At 44.9% G+C, this 25,512-nt stretch overlaps 1 protein-coding gene across 1 annotated transcript in view; it reads left to right on the plus strand.

Moving 5' to 3' along the window:
- The window catches only part of CHMP2B (charged multivesicular body protein 2B), a 77,115-nt gene extending 52,929 nt beyond the window's left edge, over positions 1-24,186 (plus strand). The window contains exons 4-6 of the mRNA XM_069204148.1: positions 4,266-4,368; positions 11,202-11,308; positions 22,071-24,186. Coding sequence (XP_069060249.1) covers positions 4,266-4,368; positions 11,202-11,308; positions 22,071-22,184 — 324 coding nt within the window. The 3' untranslated portion in view covers positions 22,185-24,186. The remainder of the gene's footprint in view (positions 1-4,265; positions 4,369-11,201; positions 11,309-22,070) is intronic.
- Positions 24,187-25,512: the final 1,326 nt, after the last annotated feature.

The following is a 25,512-nucleotide window of genomic DNA, read 5'->3' on the forward strand; positions in this document are numbered from 1 at the left end:
AGATATTCAGGAATTGGTTCCAATGTTTCAAAATGGAGCGGTAGTTCCAGTCCTCAAGGTCCTTCGTCTGCTCGGTCTGTTTGCCTCCTGCATACTGTTGGTCACTCATGCTCGCTGGCACATGAGGGCTCTTCAGTGGTGCCTCCGAAGGCAGTGGTCTCAACACAAGGGAGATCTAGAAGGTGCGGTCAAGATCTCCAGAGATGCTGCTGTGGACTTGAAGTGGTGGATTGCGAGCAACAATCTTTCGCAAGGAAAGCCGTTCGCGCAGTCGCCACCAGTGGCCACGGTCATAACGGATGCTTCCACTCTAGGGTGGGGAGCTCATCTGGGGGATCTGGAGATCAAAGGACTTTGGTCTCCAGAGGAACAGATGTTTCATATCAATCTGTTAGAGTTACGGGCTGTACGTCTGGCTCTCAAGGCCTTCCTCCCTTCCCTTCGTGGTCAGTCGGTACAGGTCCTGACGGACAATACTACCACGATGTGGTACATAAACAAACAGGGAGGAGTAGGGTCGTACCTTCTCTGCAGAGAAGCTCTTCAACTATGGTCCTGGGCAAAGGACCATCCGATTTGCTTGGTAGCAAATCATTTGGCCGGGGTCTTGAATGTACGTGCGGACAGTCTCAGTCGCCAATTCTCGCCCGACCACGAGTGGCGTCTCCATCCAGATCAAGTCCGTTTAATCTTCCAGATGTGGGGGTTTCCTCGGATAGATCTGTTTGCCACTCGGGAGAACGCGCATTGTCCGTTATTCTGCAGCCTCCAGTATCCGGTGCAGGGAGCATTGGGGGACGCGTTTCTGATACCCTGGTGCGACCAGTTGCTTTACGCGTTTCCCCCCATACCCTTGATTCCTCGAGTGTTGAGGAAGATTCGCCAAGACCGGGCCCAAGTCATCTTAATAGCTCCGGATTGGCCAAGGAGGGTGTGGTACTCCGACCTTCTCCAACTCTCGCTGTGCCCTCCGCTCCATCTCCCTCTCAGGGCAGACCTCCTCTCGCAGTCGCAGGGGCAGGTTTTACACCCCAACCTCCAGAGTCTACACCTACATGCCTGGAGATTGAACGGGGCAACCTGAGTTCCTTCTCTCTCCCGCCTGATGTAGTGGATGTTATATTAGCGGCCAGGCGACACTCCACTAAATCTATCTACGCTAATAGGTGGTCTAAATTTGTTATGTGGTGTGGAGAGAGACAGATTGATCCCTTACATGCTCATCTGTCAGATGTTTTGTCTTTTGCTCTGTCTCTAGCGCAGAAAGGTTGTGCAGTGGCTACCATTAAAGGTTATTTGTCTGCCCTGTCAGCCTTCATTTGTCTTCCGGATCAACCATTGTTATTTAAATCCCCTATTGTTCTCAGATTCTTGAAAGGTCTTCTAAATAAATATCCTCCTAAACCATTTGTTATGCCTCAATGGGATTTGTCCTTGGTCCTTACTTTCCTTATGGGGTCCCCTTTTGAGCCTATGCATTCTTGCCCCTTAAGGTATTTGGTTATTAAAACAGTCTTCCTGGTGGCTATAACATCTGCAAGGAGAGTGAGTGAGTTGCAAGCCTTATCGGTAAAACCCCCTTATACAACTTTTTATGGGGATAAGGTGGTGTTGAGGACCAAGGCTGCTTTCCTCCCGAAGGTTGTTTCACCCTTCAATTTGGCCCAGACAATTACTTTGTCCACGTTCTATCCTCCGCCTCATCCTTCAAAGGAGGAAGAGAGACTACATCGATTGGACCCAAAGAGGGCGTTGAGCTTCTACATTGATAGAACGAAGGACTTCAGGCTGGAGGATCAGCTGTTCATCGGATACGTGGGCAAGAAGAGAGGAAAGGCAGACCACAAGAGAACACTCTCCAGGTGGGTTGTTCTTTGCATTAAAATCTGTTACTCTTTGGCAAAGAAGGATCCTCCTGATGGCATTAGAGCTCATTCCACCAGAGCTAAGTCGGCCACTACGGCCTTGGCCAGGGGTGTTCCTGTGGTCGACATCTGCAAGGCCGCAACTTGGTCGTCCCTTCACACTTTTGCGAAACATTACTGTTTGGACTCTGAGGTCAGAAGGGACGGCCATTTTGCACGGTCAGTGCTGCAGGATTTCTTGGTTTGACCATTTCGGCACCCACCACCGGGAGTGGTACTGCTTTGGGACTCTATTCATTAGGTGAGGAATCCACAGGTAGTTGTATCCATCAGAAGAACGAGTTACTTACCTTCGGTAACGACTTTTCTGGTGGATACATTAGCTACCTGTGGATTCCTCACGGTCCCACCCGCCTCCCCGTTGCCTTTCTGGTCTTACCAAGTAATCCTTGAGTGCGCTCCTCTTGGTCTTCAAGGTTGCAATAGATGTTGTATATATGGATACTTGTATATATTTATATGTGTATATATATATATATGTATATATCTTTGTGTATATACATGATTTGCATATATTTGTTGGTTTAAAAAAAAAAAAAAAGAGTTATATTAAATTTACAGCCATTTTATTGCAATGTTGTGTATTTTACAATGTTATGGGATGTTGCCTTGCTCTTTCATTGCATTGGGTTGTTGTTCTCATGCACGTAAAAAATGTTGGTACTGACGTCGGCACATCGGCGAGGACCTCTTATTGCCTGTATGACATCAGACGGCGTCGCGTGGGCTAGAGTGACGTCCTCGTCGACGTGAAGAGACTAGGAAGAAGATTTCCGTTGAATGCTGGCGCCATGGGAGTATTCATTAGGTGAGGAATCCACAGGTAGCTAATGTATCCACCAGAAAAGTCGTTACCGAAGGTAAGTAACTCGTTCTTCTTGTCATCTAACTGCTTGATAAGTAGGATTGGTTAAATGCTCACCCTGCAGGCATTATAACTCTGTGGTACTCCAGTTTGTGTGCTACCTCTATGACCTGTTTCTCATCATGTTCCCTTCTATGTTGAATATTTTTGTGTTCTATATTTTACATGCTTTAAGATTAGTGGCGCTTGAGGGTGCTACATATCAATTTCATAATATGTTAATTGCTCTGCGTTGTAGCTTTGAGGTGTGTGACGCTATGTACCAAAACATTTCTAAAGTGGCTTTTCCTTTATACTGGCATTTTTCTAAGTTATTGTTGCACCTATTGAAGCTACACAGGGGGTTGTCAGGCATCATATATGCATCTTGTGCGCGTGACTTAATACTGAGGTGAACACCTCAAAAGATTACTGCTTAAATGTGTAGACTGTAGTAGAGAATATTACATGTCCCCTTAATGTTCGATTCAAATGTGATTTCTTCATCAGGATGCATTCAGTATGATTACAGATGAATAGTCTTGCCAAGGAATACTGTGGTTGTGCTCCCCTACTTGTTGATTCCAAGGTGCTTAATGGCTTGACAAGTAACCAATATTTATTGATGGCCAGTTCTACAGTACTCCTTTTTTTTTTTCGACCTCTGAATGATAAAACATTGAGTGGATCTGCCAGGTTACCTTTGACCATTGGGTCGAACAGAGGTCGCTGCAGTGGATTCATTAGTCCACCAGATGTGGTTTACATAATGTTGTGTCAGGTGGAGCACATGTACCCTTAGCGAGTGCATTGGAGGATACTCCACAGCAGAATACCTTGACTCCCCTATGGCTAGAAGTGTGAGCGCATGGATGAAACTATAAATATATATATATATATATATATATATATATATATATATATATATATATATATATATATATATATATATACACACTAAGCTGTCAGCACTTCTAGCACATGTGATTTCCCTCTGCTCAAGATGGCATATGAATATTATGAGCGGATTGCTAGGACTGCGCCATGATATCAGACTGCCAGTGGCGTCATGGCATCTCTCCTTAAGGCACAAGCAGTAGAGCGGACCCTCTGGGAGGGAGCACTACTTAGCATGTCAACATGCTGCTCCATTCATTTGCATCAGAATAGTAAATATGAAAGGCTTTTTTTCCGTGGGGCACTGGACTGTGATCAACTATAATGTTGGTGCTCATCTGCTGAAGGACTCGGCATGGTGGATTCTTCGATTCACTGTGTATCTATCCCTGGCCCCTTTTGACATTTCCAAGAGCACCACTATATCACATTGCAGTTTTGGGACCAAGGTAAACAAGTACATTTTTCACATAATTCTTGGGATGCAGTTGCAAAAAGTATATTATGTACACAGCTAGGTTATTGGAGGATAAATCGCTCATTGCCCAAGAATGTAGAAAAATAATTGTTTAACACTGATGTTTTCGTAATATTTCTAGACAATGCAGGCTGTGAATAAGAAAATGGATCCTCAAAAGACCATGCAGACAATGCAGAATTTCCAGAAGGAGAACCTGAAGATGGAAATGACCGAAGAGATGAGTGAGTAAATCATTTCTTCATTTTGTAGGAATAAAAAATTTTCTAGCTATCGCGTCAAGAATTTTAGATTCTATTAAGGACACGGAGGCGAGGATTATGCTTTCTCTTAACTTTACTGACAAACACAGCAGCCAATAAAAAACAATAATTTTTCAAAACTACTAATCCCATGAGCCTTAGCTCACCAATCATGGCACGATACTGTCCATATATATATCATGAACTCTATAGTCCTTCCTCTTTCTTTGCGAAAAACAGTTCAAACTTGCGTAAACTTGCAGAACTTGAAAACAAAATTCTTTCCAGATCTCTGTAACAACTCCAGGCGTTGGAAGATAACCACATTAACGATGCTTCGTCGAAATCCTTCATGATGTCGTGCTGGATGTTCCTGAATGAAAACAAAAACAAACCACTAATATCGAATATATCATGGGAGGGAAATTACTTCACGTTTTTAAATTAAAACCATTTTTTAATCAATTATCATATTAATGACATAAAATGACAATGAAGCCTTTATCACCTTAATGATATAAATGTACCAACTGGGTGGGATAATCCTCGCCTCCGTGTCCTTAATAGAATCTAAAATTCTTGACGCGATAGCTAGAAATTTTTTAATTCTATGTCAGGACCGGAGGCTTCGGATTATGCTAGTTCAAAGTCTATTTACTACTTCCGACACTACATCCACAATGGGTTTATGATAGAAAACCTTAAAAGTGGAATCGTTTGACCAATCAGCTGCAGCCATAATGTCCTCAAGTCTGGCTCCTGTCGCAAAGGCTTTGGAGGCTATAGCTCCTCTAACCGAATGAGCCCCAGAAACACTTATGTCAATGCCGGATTCGGCTAATAACCACTTGACCCAACGGGCTAAGGTTGCTGCAGAGACAGGATTAAACGGTTTTTGTAAGGAAATCAACAATTGACCTGAAACATTTTGCCTGAATTCTCGAGTGACATCCTCATAACTCTTCAGACATTGAACAACACATAGTTTCTTGTTATGCGGAAACGATGGATATGAAATACATTTGGATGAAGTTTTTGTACGCCTAGAAGTGGAAAAAGATACTCCATTAGGAGTGAATACTCTACCTGATAAATCCAGAGCTTTAACGTCTGAGACCCTTCTGCAGGAGAGTAAGCATAGCAGCATAGTCAACTTTGCGGATAATTGTTTGCGAGATAGACCGTCATTATCCGGCCAGTTTCTAAGAAAACGTAAAATAATGTTAACATCCCACAAGGAGGAATACTTTGATTGTGGAGGTTTTACCATACAGATGCCTCTAAGCAATTTGCAAATCAAGGAATGCTCTCCTACCGGTTTCCCTTGAATATGGGGGTGACCTGCCGAAAGAGCTGAACGACAATTGTTAATTGTCCTATAAGCTAAACCCTGAGAGGCAAATTCTGACAAAAAATTGGCTATGACATGAATTTCTGACCCCAAGGGATCCACATTCCTTGTGTCGCACCAACGAATCCACTTCTTCCAGGCCTTTTCGTATCTCTTCTGAGTGGAGGGGGCCCAAGATTGGGATAAGAAAAACAATGCTGATTCAGAAACTCCAGGCACTTGCCATCGTCTCCTGAAAGTCTCCAGGCCATCAGAGTTAACAGACCTTGAAGGGCCAGAGGATGGAAATTGTTCGATGGATCTGACAGGAGATCCACTGACCACGGTATCTTCACCGGAAATTCGCATGACTGGTTCATTGCGGAAGGGAACCATGGTTGAGCACTCCACCATGGGGTCACCAGAATGATTTCCGAGCGCTGGCGACGCACTTGAGCCAAGACGCGAGGAATCATTACAAAAGGAGGGAAGGCATAGAGAAGTTCCCTCGGCCACAACTGCATGAATGCGTCCGTCCCCTTCGCTTGAGGATCCGGCCTCCAACTGAAGAAGCAAGGGACCTGGCTGTTCAACCGGGAAGCAAATAAATCTATCTGACATATCCCCCAACGAAGTTGGAGAGCTTGGAAAATGTTCCGTTTGAGCCTCCAGTCGCTGCCATCCCGAAGGAAACGAGAGTTCCAGTCTGCAGTCGTATTGGTAATGCCCGGAATGTATTCCGCTATTACCGAGATTTTCTGATTGAGGCAAAAGTGCCAGAATTCTTTCGCTATCTCCGCCAGGAGACGAGACCTGGTCCCTCCTAGGCGATTGATGTATCTGACTGCGGAGACATTGTCCATCCGCAGGAGAATGCAGCAATGAGCCCTGCGGGGAGCCAAGGATTTGATGGCGAACAATCCTGCCAGGAGCTCCAGGCAGTTGATGTGATAAGATAATTCCCCCGGTGACCAACGGCCTCCTGTCTCCACTGGGCCGCAACGTGCCCCCCAGCCCCATCGGCTGGCATCCGATTCGATCACTACATCCGGGTTGGAGGGAAAAATCGCTCTGCCATTCCACGCATCCATGTGGTCTAGCCACCATGTTATCTCTGTCTTGGCTTCCTCCGAGAGGGGAATTAGCTCTGAATATTGAAGACCTTTTTGGAGATGAAGAATCTTCAATCTCTGAAGGGCTCTGTAGTGTAGAGGCCCCGGGAAAATTGCCTGAATAGATGAGGCTAAAAGGCCGACAAGCTGGGCTAGAGTCCTCAACGATATAGTCGGAGAGGCAAGAGCTCTCCTCAATTCCTTCTTGATCAGATTCCATTTGGTGATCGGGAGAATTAGTAATGATGCTAGACAGTCTATCTGAAACCCTAGAAAATCCATACTTTGTGAAGGAATCAGGTTGGATTTCTCTGAATTTAGGATAAACCCTAGATCCTGGAGCAATTTTATGGTCCAATTGAGGTGAGTCAGCACCAGGCTTCTGTCTTGAGCCATGATGAAAATATCGTCCAGGTAAATAATTCGGCGCACTCCTCGTTCTCTTAGAAATTGCACCACTGGACGAAGGAGTTTGGTGAAACACCAGGGCGCTGAGGAGAGGCCGAAAGGGAGCACCTTGAATTCGAACCACTGGGAATCCCATTGGAATTGTAGGAATCGTCTGTGAGGTGCAAATATCGGGACTGAGAGGTAGGCGTCTTTGAGGTCTAGCCGTACCATCCAGTCCTTGTCCCTTAAAAGATCTCTGAGAAGGTGGATGCCCTCCATCTTGAAATGGCGATACACCATCCAGGAATTGAAATGTTTTAGATTTAGGACCAGTCTGGATCTGCCGCCCTTCTTTTGAACCAAGAAGATAGTGCTGGCGAAACCCCGAGGGTGAGGCGAGGTTTCCACCACTGCCCCTTTTTGAATGAGAGAGATAATCTCCTCTTTTATGAATTTGTGATCTGCGTGGGAAAAAAAGGAGAGGCATAGGAGGACTCTTTTTTGCTTTGGGGGGGCGTAAAATTCTAGCTGAAAGCCCTGAACTGACTGAAGAACCCAAGGATCTTGAGTAATGGATTCCCAAGCCGGGAGAAACAGTTGAATCCTGCCCCCCAAAGTTACCTCTGAGGGAAGAATAATTCTCACCTGAATTTGTGCTGTCTTGAATGGAGTTACCTCCATGATATCCTCTTGAGTTTCTACCTCGCCCCCTGTAGCGATTGGGGTAGAAGTTGCCCTGGTTTGGGTAGGTTCCTCTGTTGCCTTGGGAGGCATATCTCGGGGTCTGGTATCTTCGGCCTGGCGCTCGACCCCTGAAGCGTCCGGCCCGCATAAAAAGAGCATTATTGAATACCTTTTTGATATTCGATTGGGCTTTATCAAGGGCTGTAAATGTAGCTACGTATTTGTTCAAGTTGGAAATAAATTTATCTCCGAAGAGCATACCGTTAGCCGCAGGACCGGCTTCGTTAATGGACAACTCAGCGAGCTTAGGATCTAAACGAATGAGGAAAGATCGTCTGCGCTCCGTTGACATGGCGCAGTTTGCGTTTCCCAGGAGGCAGATTGCTCTCTGGGTCCATTGAAGTATCGCTTCCGTATCCAAGGGGGTTTCGGTTTCCTTGGATTCCACAGCTAAATCCAATATTTTTGTTAACGGACCGGAAATGTCTAATAATTTGTCCTGGCAACCTTTCCAGGCACGGTCTAGACCCTTTTTTGGGTCCTTGGCGAATTTCCAGAGAAAAGTCGCCATGTTAGGATCCAGTTCTGGTGTGTCCGCTACTTTACCCAGGAGGGAGAGGCGGGGACACTCTGATCTAAGAGTATTGCGCACCTCTTTCTCAAAGCTTCTGCACAGCCTGTCTTGGACGTAGTTCGCCACTTCTTGTTGAGGAACCCACTCAGTAGAGCGAGGGTGAATGATATCCTCTGGAGAGAATAAGAGGTTCTTGCCTTGCGGGGTGTCATCTTTGGGTGTATTATGCTTCGCCTTGCGCTGCTTTTTGCGTGGTTGAGTATCAGTCTGAGATTCATCTGAATCCGATTTTGAGGAAGAGGGGTCGTGGTAACTGGATTGGGAAGATGGCTGCACAGGAGTGGAAGGCGAAATTTGAGGGGGGGAGATCCTCCATACGCATGGTCACGCAACACGGACGTTGCCATTTGTGACAAAAGTTCTGCAGAAGAGGTGCCACCTGAGCGCTGTAGTCTAAGACTCAACACGTCACCGGAATCCCCGGTTTGCAGGCGAGGTTGTTGGCTACTCTCACCTAGAAATTCTCTTCTAGCGAAGTTAGACAGAGGTTGAGTAAAGGGCTTGAGGGCCTGGATTAACGCCCAATTCACGGAGTCTTGCACATGGTAACCCAGTGCTTCCACCAGTCTTTCCTCCAAAAGATGTTCTGAGGTTTCCTCCTGCAGTTCGCCATACTGCTCTTCCTCATTGGCGTAGTACGCCATCGTAAAATATGCGTGTAAGTCCTTGATAGGAGGAGTTGACAGGGGGGGGGGGGCAAAACCCTGAGCAGGTGTGTCAATTATCTGGTAAAAAAAAGTTTTTAAAATGGAGGGAGCCACCTGCCAATTTTAAATCTTATGGAATTATGCAAAAATTTTCAAAAATATCTTTATACCCCCTGAGCAAAGCTCTATGAGTATTGTTTCAGCCCCTACGGGCGCTCTTAGGCCGATTGCACAGGAGAAATTGCCACTCGCGTACTCGCGCTGCAAAGAAGCCGGTCGGAAGCCTGGGCAATGAAAGAGGACTACGTCCTCCGAACGAGCGAGCGCTCGTTCTTACGGCCTGCTCCCGCTCCACACCAGTGGGGTTGTAACGATGAGGGGCATTAATGAAGCGGAGCCGAAGCTCCGGAGAACGGAGAAAATCAAATACTTCCGACGCGCTAGAAATATTATTAATCCTTACAAATCGACATGACATTAAAGCGGAGCGAAGCTCCGAGCGCGCTGCTTACTATAATATATTAAAATCACAACAAAATGTTAGAGCGCTTCGCGCGTGACTTAACTGGCTGCTGGAGCAGCAAAGAAAGAGGAAGGACTATAGAGTTCATGATATATATATGGACAGTATCGTGCCATGATTGGTGAGCTAAGGCTCATGGGATTTGTAGTTTTGAAAAATTATTGTTTTTTATTGGCTGCTGTGTTTGTCAGTAAAGTTAAGAGAAAGCATAATCCGAAGCCTCCGGTCCTGACATAGAATAGGAGATTAAGGTTTGACGCCATTCGCAACCAATACATGTCTGAGGTCGCCTACAAATTGCTCTCCTATGTGGTTTGAGTGCCCTGTAGTCAAAACTGTTATTGCATGCTGAGACCAGAAATGTACAGAGAGGTACGTGAAAAGGGTTTTTAAAGACTTTTCCACCTACAATGGCGACCTAATTAGTGACTCATTTAAAACATGAAAAACAATATTTGGCTGAAGTAACCTACTGCACGTGTGGTGAAAGTCAACTGTTTTCTTTGTGTGTAGTTAACTGTTCTTCTCTTATTACCCGTGTGTCATCTAGTGTGAAAGTAGAGCATTTGTAAACTCTGTTTTGTCCTGCTCATGTTGCATGCTATCACACCTGTTTGTATGTTAAGTGCGTCCTTTTTACGTTTCCCAATCTATTTCGAATACGGACCTTTTTTTTAAATGATTTGGGGTTTCTTCGCTAAAAGACTTAGGTTTGGGTTCCAGTCTGTAGGCATTGCCAGGTGGGTTTATCCTTAAAAGTAGGCAAACACACTCATATACATTTTCGTATATTTACCTACCTGTCACACGGAGTTTCCCACTCAAACACATGTACTTGTAATGCTATCAATAAGTTGAGTATTTGTGTTTCCAGGATGGAATGAGAAGAGACTACCCCCAGAGGAAGGTATTATAATAAAACATGTTGTACCATGGGGATAAAAGAAACCAGGAAGCCTAGTCACAAAGACATTTTGTAGTACATCAAGTACTACTCTTTTATGTACTCTTGCTTGCCTTTGTATATTTGTCCCAAAACATCGCAAATTGAAATGATATGGTAATGTTCATTTAATATTTGTCTCCCAATAGTACAAGTGGAAAATGGTGCCTGTTTGCACTTTTATTGACGGTGGTTAGACTCTTAAGGCCGATTCACAAATGCACGGAAGAGTCTATAAAAGAGTACCCGTGTAGTACTTATTCCCGTACTAATATATGGTTTTGTAAATCAGCCCCTCAATGCCAACGTGAATCTTTTAGTCTGATTCACACACTGGGAAGTTTCAACCTGATGGGGGTCTCCTTGTATGTAAATTTGTGCAATATAAAGATGTTTCTTTCTCATTGATTTTAACGTTATAATAGGGGAAACAAGTCTTCTGTTAGAGGGTAGCGGTAAATTATTTAATCACGCATATTTTATTGATTCTTTTTAGATGTTGTTTGATGACGTGCTTGTGCTAATGCTTGGTTAACCTTTATTATCCTGTAGTAAATGATACTCTGGATGACATTTTTGATGGGTCGGAGGATGAAGATGAAAGCCAGGATATTGTGAACCAAGTTCTGGATGAGATTGGGATCGAGATCTCTGGAAAGGTATGGTAAACTACGCAGTTTTGTTGAGTACAGTTTGCATGCTTGTGGCATTGCTTACAGTAAGCATCTACAGTAAATGGAATTCACTTTAAACTATCTTTATAAACAAAAAGAGCTCGTCGATATACATCTTCAAATATCACCTTGTGCTACGAAGACATAAAATGCTGTCAATCCAAATGAATACAGCAATATCAAACACATAATCGTGTTGTTAGCCAGTACTAAAAAATACCTACAAGCAGTTTTCTATAAAGCAGATACACTTATTCAATCTAAAGATACTGCTGTAAATATGACTAAGAGTTTTTTTCAGCATGATATTGGGAGCTAATAAACTGAAAATAAATCCTTCCAAGGAGATTATGGTGGTAGTTGCTCTAGCCAACACATCTCTCACAGATTTGTCTGGGGCCACTTATGGCATGCCCTTTCCCAGCTACCCTTGCTAAATTCTATGGTGTCAATAAGGACACAACTCTATAATTCACTTCCCATATCACGGATGCCATTCAGTCGCCCATTACCATAAAAAATTTAGGATCACTTCGGGTTTCTTGAGGATACACTATGCTAGTCGTCTATATCTTTGACTTCCTTTCTATAGTATCCGCTAGCCAGAACAAATTGCTGAATGCTGTGGTCAGGCTCCCCTATTGTCCAAAAGACAGTGATTACTTACTTCCAGCCTTCTATTAAGGTATCCCATCTGCTTTTTAAGGGGTCTTGTGCTGCTCCCCTTAGGTCCGCTCTACGTCCTTTTTTAACATTTTTTTTTAAGCTTTATATATCTTTATTGGCTTTTTCAAGGTACAACTATGTACTAAACATTGAACAAGAAAAAGTATATCCCCGGTTTGAATAGCCTGAGCGGCTCAATAACATCATTTATAATATTGTTGGCAGTTGAAGAAGACCAGTAAAATACAAGGCATATTAATTAGGACAACATAACATAGCAATGAAGGCAGTTAGTAGTACCTTACAGGGTTTTGCGTCCTTTTCGTCAGAAGAGTAACCAGCATTGTATAATGATTGAAACAATACTGAAACTTCTTGCCAGAGAAAGACTCCAGATGGAGTGTGGTGTGGAGAGACGTTTGAGGGACAATGCACATGGTGCAGTATTGTGAGCCCATTGGTACGAGGGCGGCAGGGGGGATGTCATAAGGAAAGAAAGATTATATGGGCCCTCTGCATGAACATTGTGTGGAGTCGTTGTCGTGTGAAGTATGTTTGATGGAGCTAGTTAAACTATATGAATTTTAGGCAAGTGTTTTGTGACACACGTTTCACGTTTTCCAGTACCATTGCCTATTGTTTAAGCGGTGAGCACCATTCCCAGGCTGCCTTCCCATCTGGGTGAACCGCCAAGTGCACTGTCTGTGCCTGCTGCTAGTAATGCCATGTAAAGGGTAGATATCGCCTTGCGTCCTACTCCAGATGTAAGAAAACACTGTAAACCCTGGTGTAATTTAGGCTTGTCTCCACCCGCCAACTATGTGTCCCTAACAGCTAGTGGGAGTGCACAGTAGGTAAAGGAGGAGTCTGCTCCATGTCCTTGGATGTCCTGGAGGTCTTGAAATGACTGCAGGACACCCTCATCATATAGGGCTCCCACCCAAGTTTTCTCTTCTTCCTGCCATGGTACCGGGTCATGGCTGGGGTGTCTCAAAGGCTGAGTTGCGGTGCATAAGGAATCAAATTCCATCTGGGCTGGATGTATCTCTTCCAGACCACTTTGAGTACGCGTGTCAGTATACTCAAATCTTTCGCTGGACCCCAGGAGTAAACCACCCCTCTAGCAAACTCTTACCATCAAATTTAGTCCTTTTCCCCTAATTTTTCATAAAGCATGATCAGGAAGACAGACTATCATTGCAAGCAGTCTGTGGAAAGGCTTTGAAAAGTCTTCTTGTTGCAGCCTAATTTATATTTTATCAAGGCATATTTTAAATCTGGTCAGTTTAAATTCACCTAGATGCCTTGCTTCTGACACTTGAGTATTCTTAAAACAGATCAAACATTCCCATTACGTAAGGCTTTCTTGCACAGAGAGACAGTATCCGATAGAGACTTCTGGCTACAGATTATTTACCTTTGAATCCACCCCGAACGTCAGAAGGGATCCTAAAGATTTTTGTGAGCAGTACGACGGTGCACCAGTAGGTTGCATCGATCGGCTCTGTGTTCGTTGGAGGCGCCATCTATGCTGGAAATTACGCTGCAGGTCCCATATAGCCGCAACTCTAGTGCGCCGACATCAGTTCTTTTCTTTCTCCACCAGCCAGCGCTGATCCGAAGATAGCTGCCAGTCAGTTTTTGACTGGCCTTTTTCGACCTTTTGTTGAGTCTTTTTGAGAGATTATTCGCCTGGTGTTACGAGGATGTGTTCCCGGAAGACAGGATTCAAGCTTTGCGGATCCTGTCATCGGGTGATGTCCATGATGGATCCGCACCTCATGTGTCTTTGGTGTCTGGAGCGCGACTACAAGCTGAAGCTGCGTTCCAAGTGCCAGACCATGCATCCAGAGGCTTAGAGGGAGCAGTCCCTAAAGCTGATGGTGACCTGGCAAGGGAATTTGCAGAATTCAAGGTGTCTGTCGAGAGGAAGGTCCTGGGACTGGTCGCGGAGTCCAAAGTCATTGTCGTCCCTCTCCACGTATTCAGGATGATCGGGTAAGTCCAGACATAAGAAGAAATTCAAGAAGTCAAAGTGCTCTTTGACTTGTTCTCATCAGTCGGCCGACAAGACAAGGTAGCTTTGATGCTCTAGACCTTATTCTGAGGAACCTGTGGCTGGGCCCATTTCGTGCCTCCCTGACTTTCTGGGAGCCGACTTGACCCCTTCTCAACTCCCGAGAATTTTATGAGGCTATGTGCCTCATTTTTGGGCAGCTCTACCCTGCTGAATCACTATTGGACCCCACTGGGTCATAGAGGGCCCCTTCACTTTGGGTTCTGTCCTGACAGCTCTGGCCTCAGCACTGAGTGTTTCCCAGGGATCTAGTCCTGGATCAGAACCGGTGCCATCTGTGTCTAATGGTGGTGCTGTCCCCATTGTAATTCGTGCTTCTGACCCGGAGCCTGATGGACGTCATAGGATGCCAACTCCACGGCCGGCAGGAGCCTTGTCTCCTTGTTCATATCCTGAGCCCTTTTCCTATGGACTAGGCTTCTGGGTAAACAGGAGGGGTCACTGGAATGTTTAGAATATGAGCCATGTGAAGCAATGGACTGGTATGAAGACTGGCGTGTGAGGCCAGTGGACTGGACACTTCTCTAGATACTCGCATGCTTTCTCCCCTAGCATGGCTACGGAGGAGGGAGCTTCTTACGTTATGGTGGTAAGGAGGGAAGCTGAGGTCCTAGACCTTTAACTGCCCTCTGTAGCCGTCAAGACCAATCCCTTGATAGAGGTGCTGCAACTGGTAGCTTCCACCTTAGAGCCCCTGCTCCCATTCAGTGATGCCCTCATTGACTTCCTACTAGGTACCTGGTCCAAACCCAACACAGGAGCCCGTGTCAACAGGATGATTGCCCACCACCATTGCCCTGCGCCTGGGTACCCAAGTTTCTTGACAACACCCCACCTCTGAGAGCTTGGTGGTCCAAGCTTTGACATCCCATGGCTTGTTCCCTTCCACCTCCCAGGATAGGGAATCCAAAAGGTGGGACTCACTTGGAAAGAAAATATTTTCTTCCGCTAGCCTTGCTTTGTGGACCGTGAATACTGCATGCCTTTCGGGCTGTTATTCTCACAATTTATGGGATATGGTTGTGCAAGTGCTGCCACCGATCCTGGAGGAGGCCCGGACTGTACTTTCGCACTATTGCCGATGGTAGAGAAGTGGCAAAGTTTACTATTCATTTTGGACTTGGCATGACCAACTCGCTAGCTAGAGTGGTTTCTTCGACAGTGGCCCCTAGGTGCCACGCCTGGTTGAGGACATCTGGCTTTTTGGGTAATGTTCAGACCTCTTTTAATGGACATGCCCTTTGATGGCACCTGTCTTTTTGGAGACTAGGCTGACTCGGCGCTCGATCAGTTCAAGGATTCTCAGGCTACAGCCAGGTCCTTGGGCCCAACAGCGCCCCTCTTCCCCTTTGTCTGCCTTTCGTGGCTACTTCCCGGCCAGCCACCGTGCTGCGCATGCTGCCCAGTCTGTGAGTGGCTAAGGGATCCTGCTGGTCAGTCTGCCGCCACTCACCCCCTTTGCAGCCGTCTCTAAACTCTCCTAGTCCGCCCCTCCCCCACCAAGGACCAGTTGGCACCAGGATTTGCCATCACCTACCCCACTGGCATTCCATCACTTCAGACAGGTGGGTTTTGCAGATCGTCCGAATGGGCTGCTCTCTCACTTTCAAGACTACCCCTCCCTCCATGCCACCATCCTATGATCTGATGATGGAGGATCATTTGTCCCTTCTCCTCGAGGAAGTTATGGCTGTCGTGGCCAAGGGATCCATAGAGAGGGTTCTAATGCCAGCAGTAGGCTGTGGCTGCTATTCCCACTACTTTCTGGTCTCCAGAAAGGACAAGAGTCTTTGCCTTATCCTAGACCTTTAATCTCTCAATCTCTTCCTCAAGAAGGAGAAGTTCACACTGCTCATGTTGGCTCAGGTCTTGTCCTCCCTGGACCCAGGAGACTAGATGGTAGCGTTGGACTTGCAATACGCTTCTTTTCATATCCACATCCTGCCTGCCCACTGATGTTACTTGCGGTTCATGGTAGGCCACAAGCACTTTCAGCTCACAGTGCTTCCCTTGAGCCTTACCAGCACCCCTCGGGTATTTACCAAGGTGATGGCGGTGGTTGCAGCTTATCTGCGTATATCGGGGGCTTCATTCTTACCCTGTCTTGACGACTGTTGAAGGTGAATTTGCCCAGGGCTGTCGCCTCCCACCTCCATACTACGGTGGACCTCCTGCAGTCGATGGGGTTCACTATAAATGTGCAGAAGTCACTCCTAACTCCCTCTCAGACTCTTCCTTTCTTTGGAGCTGTTCTGGACACACTGCAGTTTCAGGCTTATCCTCCTAAGCTGCAAGTCCTGGATATTCACTTCGGTACCAATGTTTAAGTCTCTATCTTAGATTTAGTGAAAATGACTCTGAGGCTGCTGGGCTCATGACCTCCTGCTGATGGCACATGCCAAATGGCATATGCGGGCTCTAAAGTGGGACCTGAAGTTCAGTGGGGAATCTCTCCGACAGGACCCATATCTCAGAGAAAACTGTGAAAGATCTGCAGTAGTGGCTTACAAACCGCAGTTGGGTCAGAGGCATATCCCTCTCCCTTCCTCAACCAGATCTGACCGTAGTGACGGATGTGTCACTCATGGGATGGGGCAGCCATCTGGGAGAGGTGGAGATCTAAGGCATCTGGTGGAAATGGGACTCTACATCAACATGCTGGAGTGCCAAGCGTTCTGGCTGTCACTGAAATCCTTTTCTCCATCTATCAAGAGAAAGATGGTGCAGGTGTTTATGAACACCACCACCACCATGTGGTACTGCAACAAGCAGGGAGGGGTGGGACGGTGGACCCTTTATCAAGAGGCTTTGCACCTTCATACGTGGCTGGAACATCAGGACATATACCTGGTGGTTCAACGTCTGGTGGGCTCTCTGATTGCTAGAGCAGATGAACTCAGCCAAAAATACCTTGTGGATCATGAATGGCATCTCCATCCAGAGGTGGTGCAAGGTCTCTTTTAGCAGTGGGGAGAGCCTTGGTTAGATCTGTTCGCCTCCGCAGAGAACACGCAATGTTAGCAGTTTTGCGTGTTGGAGATTCCAAGGCGGCAATCGCTCTGAGATACTTTTCATCTTCAGTGGAGTTCAGGCCTCCTGTACGCCTTTCTGCCCTAAACACTCCTGCCCAGAATTCTCAAGAAGATCAAGAACGACTGGGCCAAAGTAATCCTAGTGGCTTCGGATTTGGCATGGAAAATCTGGTATCCCGAGCTGCTGAGCATGTCCATCGATCCTCTGCTCAGACTGCCCCCTCGAGAGAATCTTCTGTCGCAGCAGCAAGGGAGGGTTATGCACCCTAACCTGTTCACTCTCTACCTTCTTGCATGGAGATGAGCAGCGACAGTTGACAGCCTTTGACCTTTCTTCCAGTCTGTAACATAATCTTGGCAGCCAGGCACTCGTCCACCAAAATGGTATATGCCTGTCTTTGGAAGAAATTTATGGCATGGTGCTCAGAGAAGTCGGTTGACCCTGTTTCTCCGCCTCTCTTTGAGGTCCTGTTCATTCTGTCCCTTGCCCAGCAGGGCTCTGCTCTGGGTATTCTTAAGGGATATTTGTCTGCTATTAATGCTTTTTTGCGGTTGCCTGATCAACCTTCTTTGTTTAAGTCTCCTATTGTACATAGGTTCATCAAAGGTCTTACAAATCTTTTTCCCCCAACCCCATTCATTATGCCCCAATGGAATATCAATTTGGTTCTGACTTTTTTTATGTGTTCTCCTTTCGAGCCTCTCCACAATTGTCCTCTCAGGCTTCCTCCATTAAAAACAGCTTTCCCTGTGACAATTACATTATCCCGCAGTGTGAATGAGATGCAGCATTGTCATCTAAGCCGCCCTACTTTTCTATCTAATCTGACAAAGTGGTGCTTCGCACTCTGCCCTCTTTTCTGCCAAAAGTGGTCATGCCCTTTCATTTAGACAACTCCATCATCTTGCCTACTTTTTACACCCTCTAAAAAGTAGGGCATCCTTCTAAGGAAGAGAAACGACACCACTGCCTGGGCCCAAAAAGAGCATTGGGGTTCTACCTTGATTGTACAAAAGAGTTCCGGATGGATGACCAACTCTTTGTAGGGTATGTAGGTGCGAAGAAAGGTCTGGCAGTGAAGAAGCAGACCATCTCTAGATGTGCTGTTCTCTGCATTAGCATTTGCCAGTCACTGACCAAAAAACAACCGCCCGAGGGCTTGCACCCTCATTCTACCCAAGCTAAGGCTGCGACCACTGCGTTTTCACGTGGATTTCCTGTCCTAGACATCTGCCAGGCAGCAACATGGGCATCTCTGTGTACTTTTACCAAACACTTCTGCCTGGACAGTCAAGTTTGTAGGGATTAGCACTTTGCCCGTTTGCTCCTGCAGGACTTTGCAGACTGACCTGCGGAGACAGTATTGCTTGGGTATCTATCCAAAGTTAAGGAATCTGCACCTAGAAGTATCTATCACACGGACAAGTTACTTACCTTCGGTAACGCCTTATCTAGTAGAGTCTATATCTAGCTGCAGAATCCTTACCGACCCACCCATCCTGATTTAGGCCTTAGATTTGACACACCAGTAGTTGGTGTTGTTCATGGCTCTGCTCTTATGGCATGCAAAGTTGTGAAAAGAAACTGACGTTTGCACGTCTGGTTGGTGCCATATAGGATCCACAGCATCCTTTGTGGGGCGGACGATGCCGACGGACACGCAGCAGATCAACACCACCTACCGGCACCCAGGGGTACAGTTCCCAAAAATCTTCCAGATGTAGTCCGACTCCTGGGGAGAATTCAAAGGTAAGAAATCTGCAGCTAGATATAGTCTCTTCCAGATAAGACTTTACTGAAGGTAACTGACTTGTCCATCAGAGACGCTCATAGAGAACATATGTGCCACCATTACTGGCACACATGCATACAAAGGATTATTTTGTGATGCTTACTTTACAAATACATTAATAGACATAAAGAAACTTCGGAGATAAGACAGACTCGGCCACTAAAGTTCATCACTTTAATTAATCCATAAATCAGTGCCATTAAATTGGAAAAAAAGAAAGGCTTAGCTTTGAAGACAGATCACATAGTAATCCTTCTCTGAAAGTTGGGAAAAGGTAAGCATAACAACTGAAAGTGAACTCATTAAGTCTGTTCAGGATGTCTGCTTTTGACAAAATTACTATGTTGTGCTACAGTAACACACTCTCCTAATTTAAGTTCCATTTTGACTTTTGATTTTTTTCTTTCGAACCCTGGGTTTATGCGAATCCTTTTGAAATGTCTGTCAGACTTGCAAATAAATGGTTTGAATTCCAGCAGGATAAAGTGAGGCCTACCTGGTTGAGTAACAGTTTCAATTATGTCTATTATGTACAGCATTACGTAGCCATAATACTGTGACAAGAAGCGCCTCAAGTCAGTAAGATTGGTTTAACTCTATAAGAGTGGAACTGAAAATATCAGAGCAAATTTATGTTGCATAATATATCAAATCTAAGAAAAAAAGATGTGAAGTAACTTTATTCGGCAGGTCCATTGTGTCCCATGTCCCTAATCATGGTCTGAATGGTTTTTAGGCTCAGTGAATTACTCCCTTCTACACTCAATGTGGTGGATTGCCTGCAAATGAAAGTGCAACCGATGAAGAGATTGATTCCACACTACTACAGAATTTTTCAAATATATTAAATGCATTTTAAAGATGAGACCAATATTAATAGTCTACTGCACAAGTATGTAGCTATATACCTTTCAGGAACACTCAGCAAAACAGTTTTTTTCCAAAAGGTATATTGAAACTTCTAAACCGTGAACCAAGCAACCCATCACAGAGTAAGCACGGGTACGTAAAGTGAATCCCACTATTCACAGACTATTGCATTAGGAACTGTTCTCAGCATCCTTCACCTGCTCCTCGGGCAGCCGCCAACGTCGGACGCCTGGCCACCTGTTGCATCACGATGGAAATATTGTCCTCCATGGGGATACCTGGCACACTGCCCTGTTGACTCTGGTTATCACGTCGCAGAAATCTTGGCAAAAGGAGCACCACGACCATCTGGACTTCACCCACCCTGTTTTCCAGGGCCATTTTTGAGGCTTCTATGGATTTGAGGATAGTGGCCGGGTCAGGCTGGGTGTGTCCCAAAGACTCTACCGCACCCAAGGACCCTCCAGAGCCCCCGGGCCCCATCAGCACCATAGTGAAGTGGGCCATTTTGGTTTGGGCTGCGGCAGGTGGTGGGACTTTGTTCTTGCCCATGATAGGTGTTAGGGGGGTCAAGCCCAGAGGACTGCAGAGAGGAGAAAATCCTCGAACAGCCCGCTTGCCATTAGGCAGCATGAGCAGCCAGGGAGTGACAGGTGTTGACGCTCATAAGGTGTAGGTGCATATGAAGTGAGGATGAAGTATGGGGAGGTCCCTTCTAAGCCTGCTTGCTCTGTGGAATCAGGAGCAGCCAGGTCATCTCCAGGAGCAGGGTGCAGCTTGACGTCAGACCATTCGTCTGGGGTGTCATGCCGGATGAGATAAGGCCCCAGCCAGAGGAAATTCCCCACTGCTGTAGAAATCTTGGGGCCAGGGGTGCCTCTGCCCTGGGTTCCCATGTTATCAGATCAGGAGAGGGCCTCTGTTGCCGGGCGAGTCCACCAGGCCCTTAGGTCCCCTTTTGGGTGGTTAGGCTTGAGGCAAAAGTGTGGTAGGTTCCGAGAGATTTAGCAGGTGCCTCAGAGGATGCTCCAGGGTGCAGCCGGTGACAAAGTGGCAAGAGGCGACACTTTGCTCACCCCAGTCCCAAGGCAATAGCAGACACGACACTGCAGGCATTAGGGGAGAATGAGCCCCCACTGACCCTGGCCCCACTCCCTAAGCAAGCAGGTCTCAAATCCAGGGTGGAGATGCCTCCTCCACTCATCAGCGTCGGTGTGTCCTTGGAAGGGGATGTTCCCCATCTTTGTGCGGTTCCCGCCACAGGCGAAAGTAATGGGCATGTTCCAGACCATTGTTTTTTAACCCACTATGCCACTTCAGATAGTTAAGACAATATGCAGATCAGTCCTGGTACTGTTCCAAAAAGAACAGTCAATCCCCAACTGCCACCTCAGTTGCCCCCTGACAGTAACATTTGCTGTTGGTCTTCATTCAATCAATCAATCAAAGCATTTGTAAAGTGCACGACTCACCCGTGAGCGTCTCAAGGCGCTGATATGAGGGTGCAGGCTGCTAGTGATCGAACAGCCAAGTCTTGAGGTGTCCCCTGAAGGTAAGTAGGTCCTGTGTCTGTCTTTGGTGGGTGGGAAGAGTGTTCCATGTCTTGGCGGCAAGGTGGGACAACGATCTGCCACCGGCAGTCGTTCTGTGGATGTATGGGACGGTGGTGAGGGCAAGGTCAGCGGAGTGAAGCTGTCTGGTCGAGGTGTAGAAGGGGAGCCGTCTGTTGAGGTATTGTGGTCCGGTGTTGTGTAGTGCCTTGTGAGCATGGGTGAGGAGTTAATTAAACTTTTCAACTTAGTTGTTCATTTTATGACTGACAGATTATTTTTGTTTGTTCATTTAGCAAAACTGATATGTTTTGAAGAGATTTTTGCTGAAAGTTATTTACTTCCAGATTGTTGTTTTTTGATTTTCAAAATAAGATTTGTCCTTAGATGGATTTGTAGAAGCCTATAGGTAGGCGACAGTTGGATCATTCTGTTTTTCATTTAAAAAGTTATATATTCTTATAGTTTAGCACCATGTCCAAAATATTTCTTATTTTTTCCCCCAAAGGGAATGAATGTTTGTATGCCATTTCGAAGAAATATTTGTTTGCAATGTCGTATTTAATTTAAGCCATCTGGTTTATCACTGTAATACAGTCTTGTGTAGATAAGACTTGTGCTTCATTTGTTGCTTTGTTTTGTCCAACCTTTTGAATTGTTTTTGCCTTCCATTAACCAAAAACATTTATCCATAATTATTTTTAAAAATGGCTGCATGTTATCAGAATGTATCAACTGGTATAATTTTTTGTTTTTCAGATGTCAAAAGCTCCATCAGCTGGAAAAGGGTTACCATCTGCTTCTGCAGCCAAAGCTAACACTATATCGGATGAAGAGATTGAGCGGCAACTTAAAGCACTAGGGGTAGATTAAGCCTTTAGACAATGTCCTGATGGTCACGGAGGCACTGTTCCCTTTCGACTGGTGCTTAAAAGTAGAAAGTGACAAACACTCTCATTCCAAGAGACTGATATATTTTTGTAAGAAAATAGATGGAAATGGAATTTGCATGTCAATTCAAGCCCGTGGCTCTTAATGGCTTCCTTTGGAGTAATTTTTTATTCCTCAAGACACTACTTTTGGAATTGAACATTTAGAAACCCAGTATTGCTCCAATATAACATCTTTTGCGCTGGTTAACTTCTTTTTGTCTCCCACAGACATTATTAAATATATCATTTGTCACCCGCAGATGTTATAAGAAAATAGAGGGAGGCAGATGTTCAACATGTGAACACGTTAATTTTATGAAACGGTTTTCTATTACTTTCGCATTGTCAAGGTTGCAAGATATCGAGTTTCTTGGTGTAAGGGAAATCGTTTTTATCCCGGATGGATAATTTTGGAAAGCAATTTGAGGATTTTATTCAATTAAATTTCGAAATGATCTTTGGCGTAGAGGATGCAGCAACCAGATGCATCTTCCCTTAACAACGAATGAATCCATGGAAAACTGTTGTTTTATTTATTTACATTAACCGTTCTGCATCATTTAAAAGTCCAGTGGTATGCAGTAAGTGTATTAACGACCTACCTGAGGAACTTCCAGGACTCCATGACCTTATAGCAACAATGGTCTTTGTTACTATCAAGTTGTCTTTCTCAGTTGTGCATACCTCTATATATAGTAGGCTGCATGTTATTTAATTTGAAAAACTCATTATTGCAAATAATAGAGAGCACATGGCTTACTGTTATTGTTAGGCTCCGAGCAAATTATGGTTTTATTGATTTGTAACATAGTCTGATTCTCGAGGGTTCCAGATGCACACATTTAGAAGAATCGCTATGGGAATGTTGGCTTTGCTTTGTTGAAATGCATTTTGGATGACTTGCAGGTGAAGGGGGAGGGAGTGCAGCAAGAGGCCTCAGTGAAAGAGTGCCACAATTTCAATCATGACCTCCTGCTGGGTCTCCACGCGTGCCTCATTTATGCACTTTTACGAGATCGTCTGCACGTGCTGCCGCTGCTTATATTTGTGCTCAGCAGGGGTACGCAAAACTCATTTTTTCCCCTACTCCAAAAGTCTGTTGGGAAATAACGTTTCCTTGAGAGTGTGGTTACACGTGCATAGTGTATGGAAACTGCCACAGCTTGTTATATTCATCTCGGAAATGTTGTGCCTTTGTGGATTCAAGCCTTATTGTCTTCTTGATTAATTTAGCCATGTTCTTATATCATTATGTTTTTAAAGAATTACAGGTAAGACGTGAAGCTCTCTTGAATTTCAGAACACCCCCACGGCCTTGGAAAGAAAGAATATCTTTACTTTAGCGATGACTGTGGTGTATGAAATACACCTTGCTAAATACACCTTATGACAGACTTGCCAAAATATGGTGTATATCCTTTTTTAAATTCTTAACTATAATTGTAAACTTAGCTGAGTTCTTGGTAGGTTGGACCGTAATGCTGATTATAAGTAACAGATTAATTCTTAAATTTTTTGGTTTCAACCACCATCTTCAAAACATTTTGTGATTATAGCGTTTTGCCTTGTGCAATGGCCTGAAAACATGTAATCTTTGAACAACGAAGTAGCTTTTACCAGGCTGCAAAACCCACAGTGCAGTTTCCTGGTTTGTGTTGATTTTAGTGCACTGATAGAATTTTAGATTTAAATAGGCAGCCACATCAGATGCTTGTTGTAGTCAGCATCCCTTTCTATTTAAGGGGGACCTCAGCAAGCTAAAGCCAAAAAGGCAGGCGTCATACAGCATATAGACAAAACCAATTTAAACTAACCTGGACTCATATTTGTGTGTAATATAAAGTTTCTAAACTGTTCTTTGTTTTTTTTGGTGTGTTTTGAGGTTCTAACTTGTTTTTGGTTTCTTTTTGAAGAAAAAAATAAATAATTTGTTACATAATGTGCACTGTTGTTTTAACTCTTCTTACATTCTGTAATGTAAAGTATCCCTAATTAGTGTTGCTCATTATTGCAAGCATCCTCCCAATAAGTCTGTGCAGTTGTTTACTTTTTGTTTCACTCCAACTGTTGTGACTTGAATTTGCCCTGTTCCTTTCGGTGGGTAGCGTAAACCATTTGCTCGGACTTTGACTCTATTCTCTGTGAACATATAATGATTTTATTACTATTCTGTTGATATAAGGAATCTGTGTAGTCATATTCCCATACAATAGTTGGGATCCTTGGTGTGGTTTCCCCATACCTTTTGCTTTCTGACCTTGTGTGTGTCTGACTTTATTTTTTGCAAGGCTTTAGGATTCCGTGCACTCTACTACTGATAACCAGTGCTAAAGTGCAGGCACCCTGTACTCTAAACATGGTGATATTGGTTTCTCCACCATTGGCATATTTAAATTACTTGTATGTCCCTAGTAAAGTCCACTATGTGTACCCAGGGACTATACATTAAACAGGGCTAGTTGCCTGCTTCACTGAGTGTGCCACCCATTGAAGTAGCCCTTTAAACATGTCTCAGACCTGTCACTGCAGAGCCTGTGTGTGCAATTTTAAACTGCCATTTCGTCATGGCAAGTGCACCCACTGTGCAGGCCCCAAACCTCCCTTTTATCACTTATAAGTCATCCCTAAGGCAGGCCCTAGTTAGGCCCAAGTCAGGGTGCAGTGTATTTAAAAGGTTGCACATGTACGTTTAAGTTTAACATCTCCTGGAAATGAAAAACTGCTAAATTTGGTTTTTTTTTACTACTGCAAGGCTATATCTCTCCCATAGGTTAACATTGGAGTTACCTTGAAACATCCTTTAAGTGGTACTTCCCAATGGTAAAAGATGGAAGTTTGGAGTTTGGTGTCTCTGGACTCACAATTTAAAATCACAACTTATGATAAATTTGTAATTTAAATTGTAAGTCTGAAAATGCCACTTTTAGAAAGTTGGCATTTTCTTACTTTATCCATTCTGTGCCTCTGCCTCTCTCTGAATACACAACTGGGGGGGTGACATGTGGGCTTTGCATTCCCTCTAGACAGTCACACACAAAGGGAGCCTGGGTGTCACATTTGCATCCTGTTGACCCATCACCAGGCTGATGGGTCTTCCTGGGCTAGATGGGAGGAGGGAGCTCACACTTGTACGTGAATAGTGCTGTGCCTCTCACCATACAAAGGGCTACATGACCCCCGTAGAGTGTCTAGTCTTTAAAGTATCTTCCACTTCAGAGGCTCAACTGGGTATAAGTACTGGATCCCAAACCCCCTGAAACCAAGGACCC

Source organism: Pleurodeles waltl, chromosome 8, assembly GCF_031143425.1.
Source record: "Pleurodeles waltl isolate 20211129_DDA chromosome 8, aPleWal1.hap1.20221129, whole genome shotgun sequence".
NCBI lineage: Eukaryota > Metazoa > Chordata > Amphibia > Caudata > Salamandridae > Pleurodeles > Pleurodeles waltl.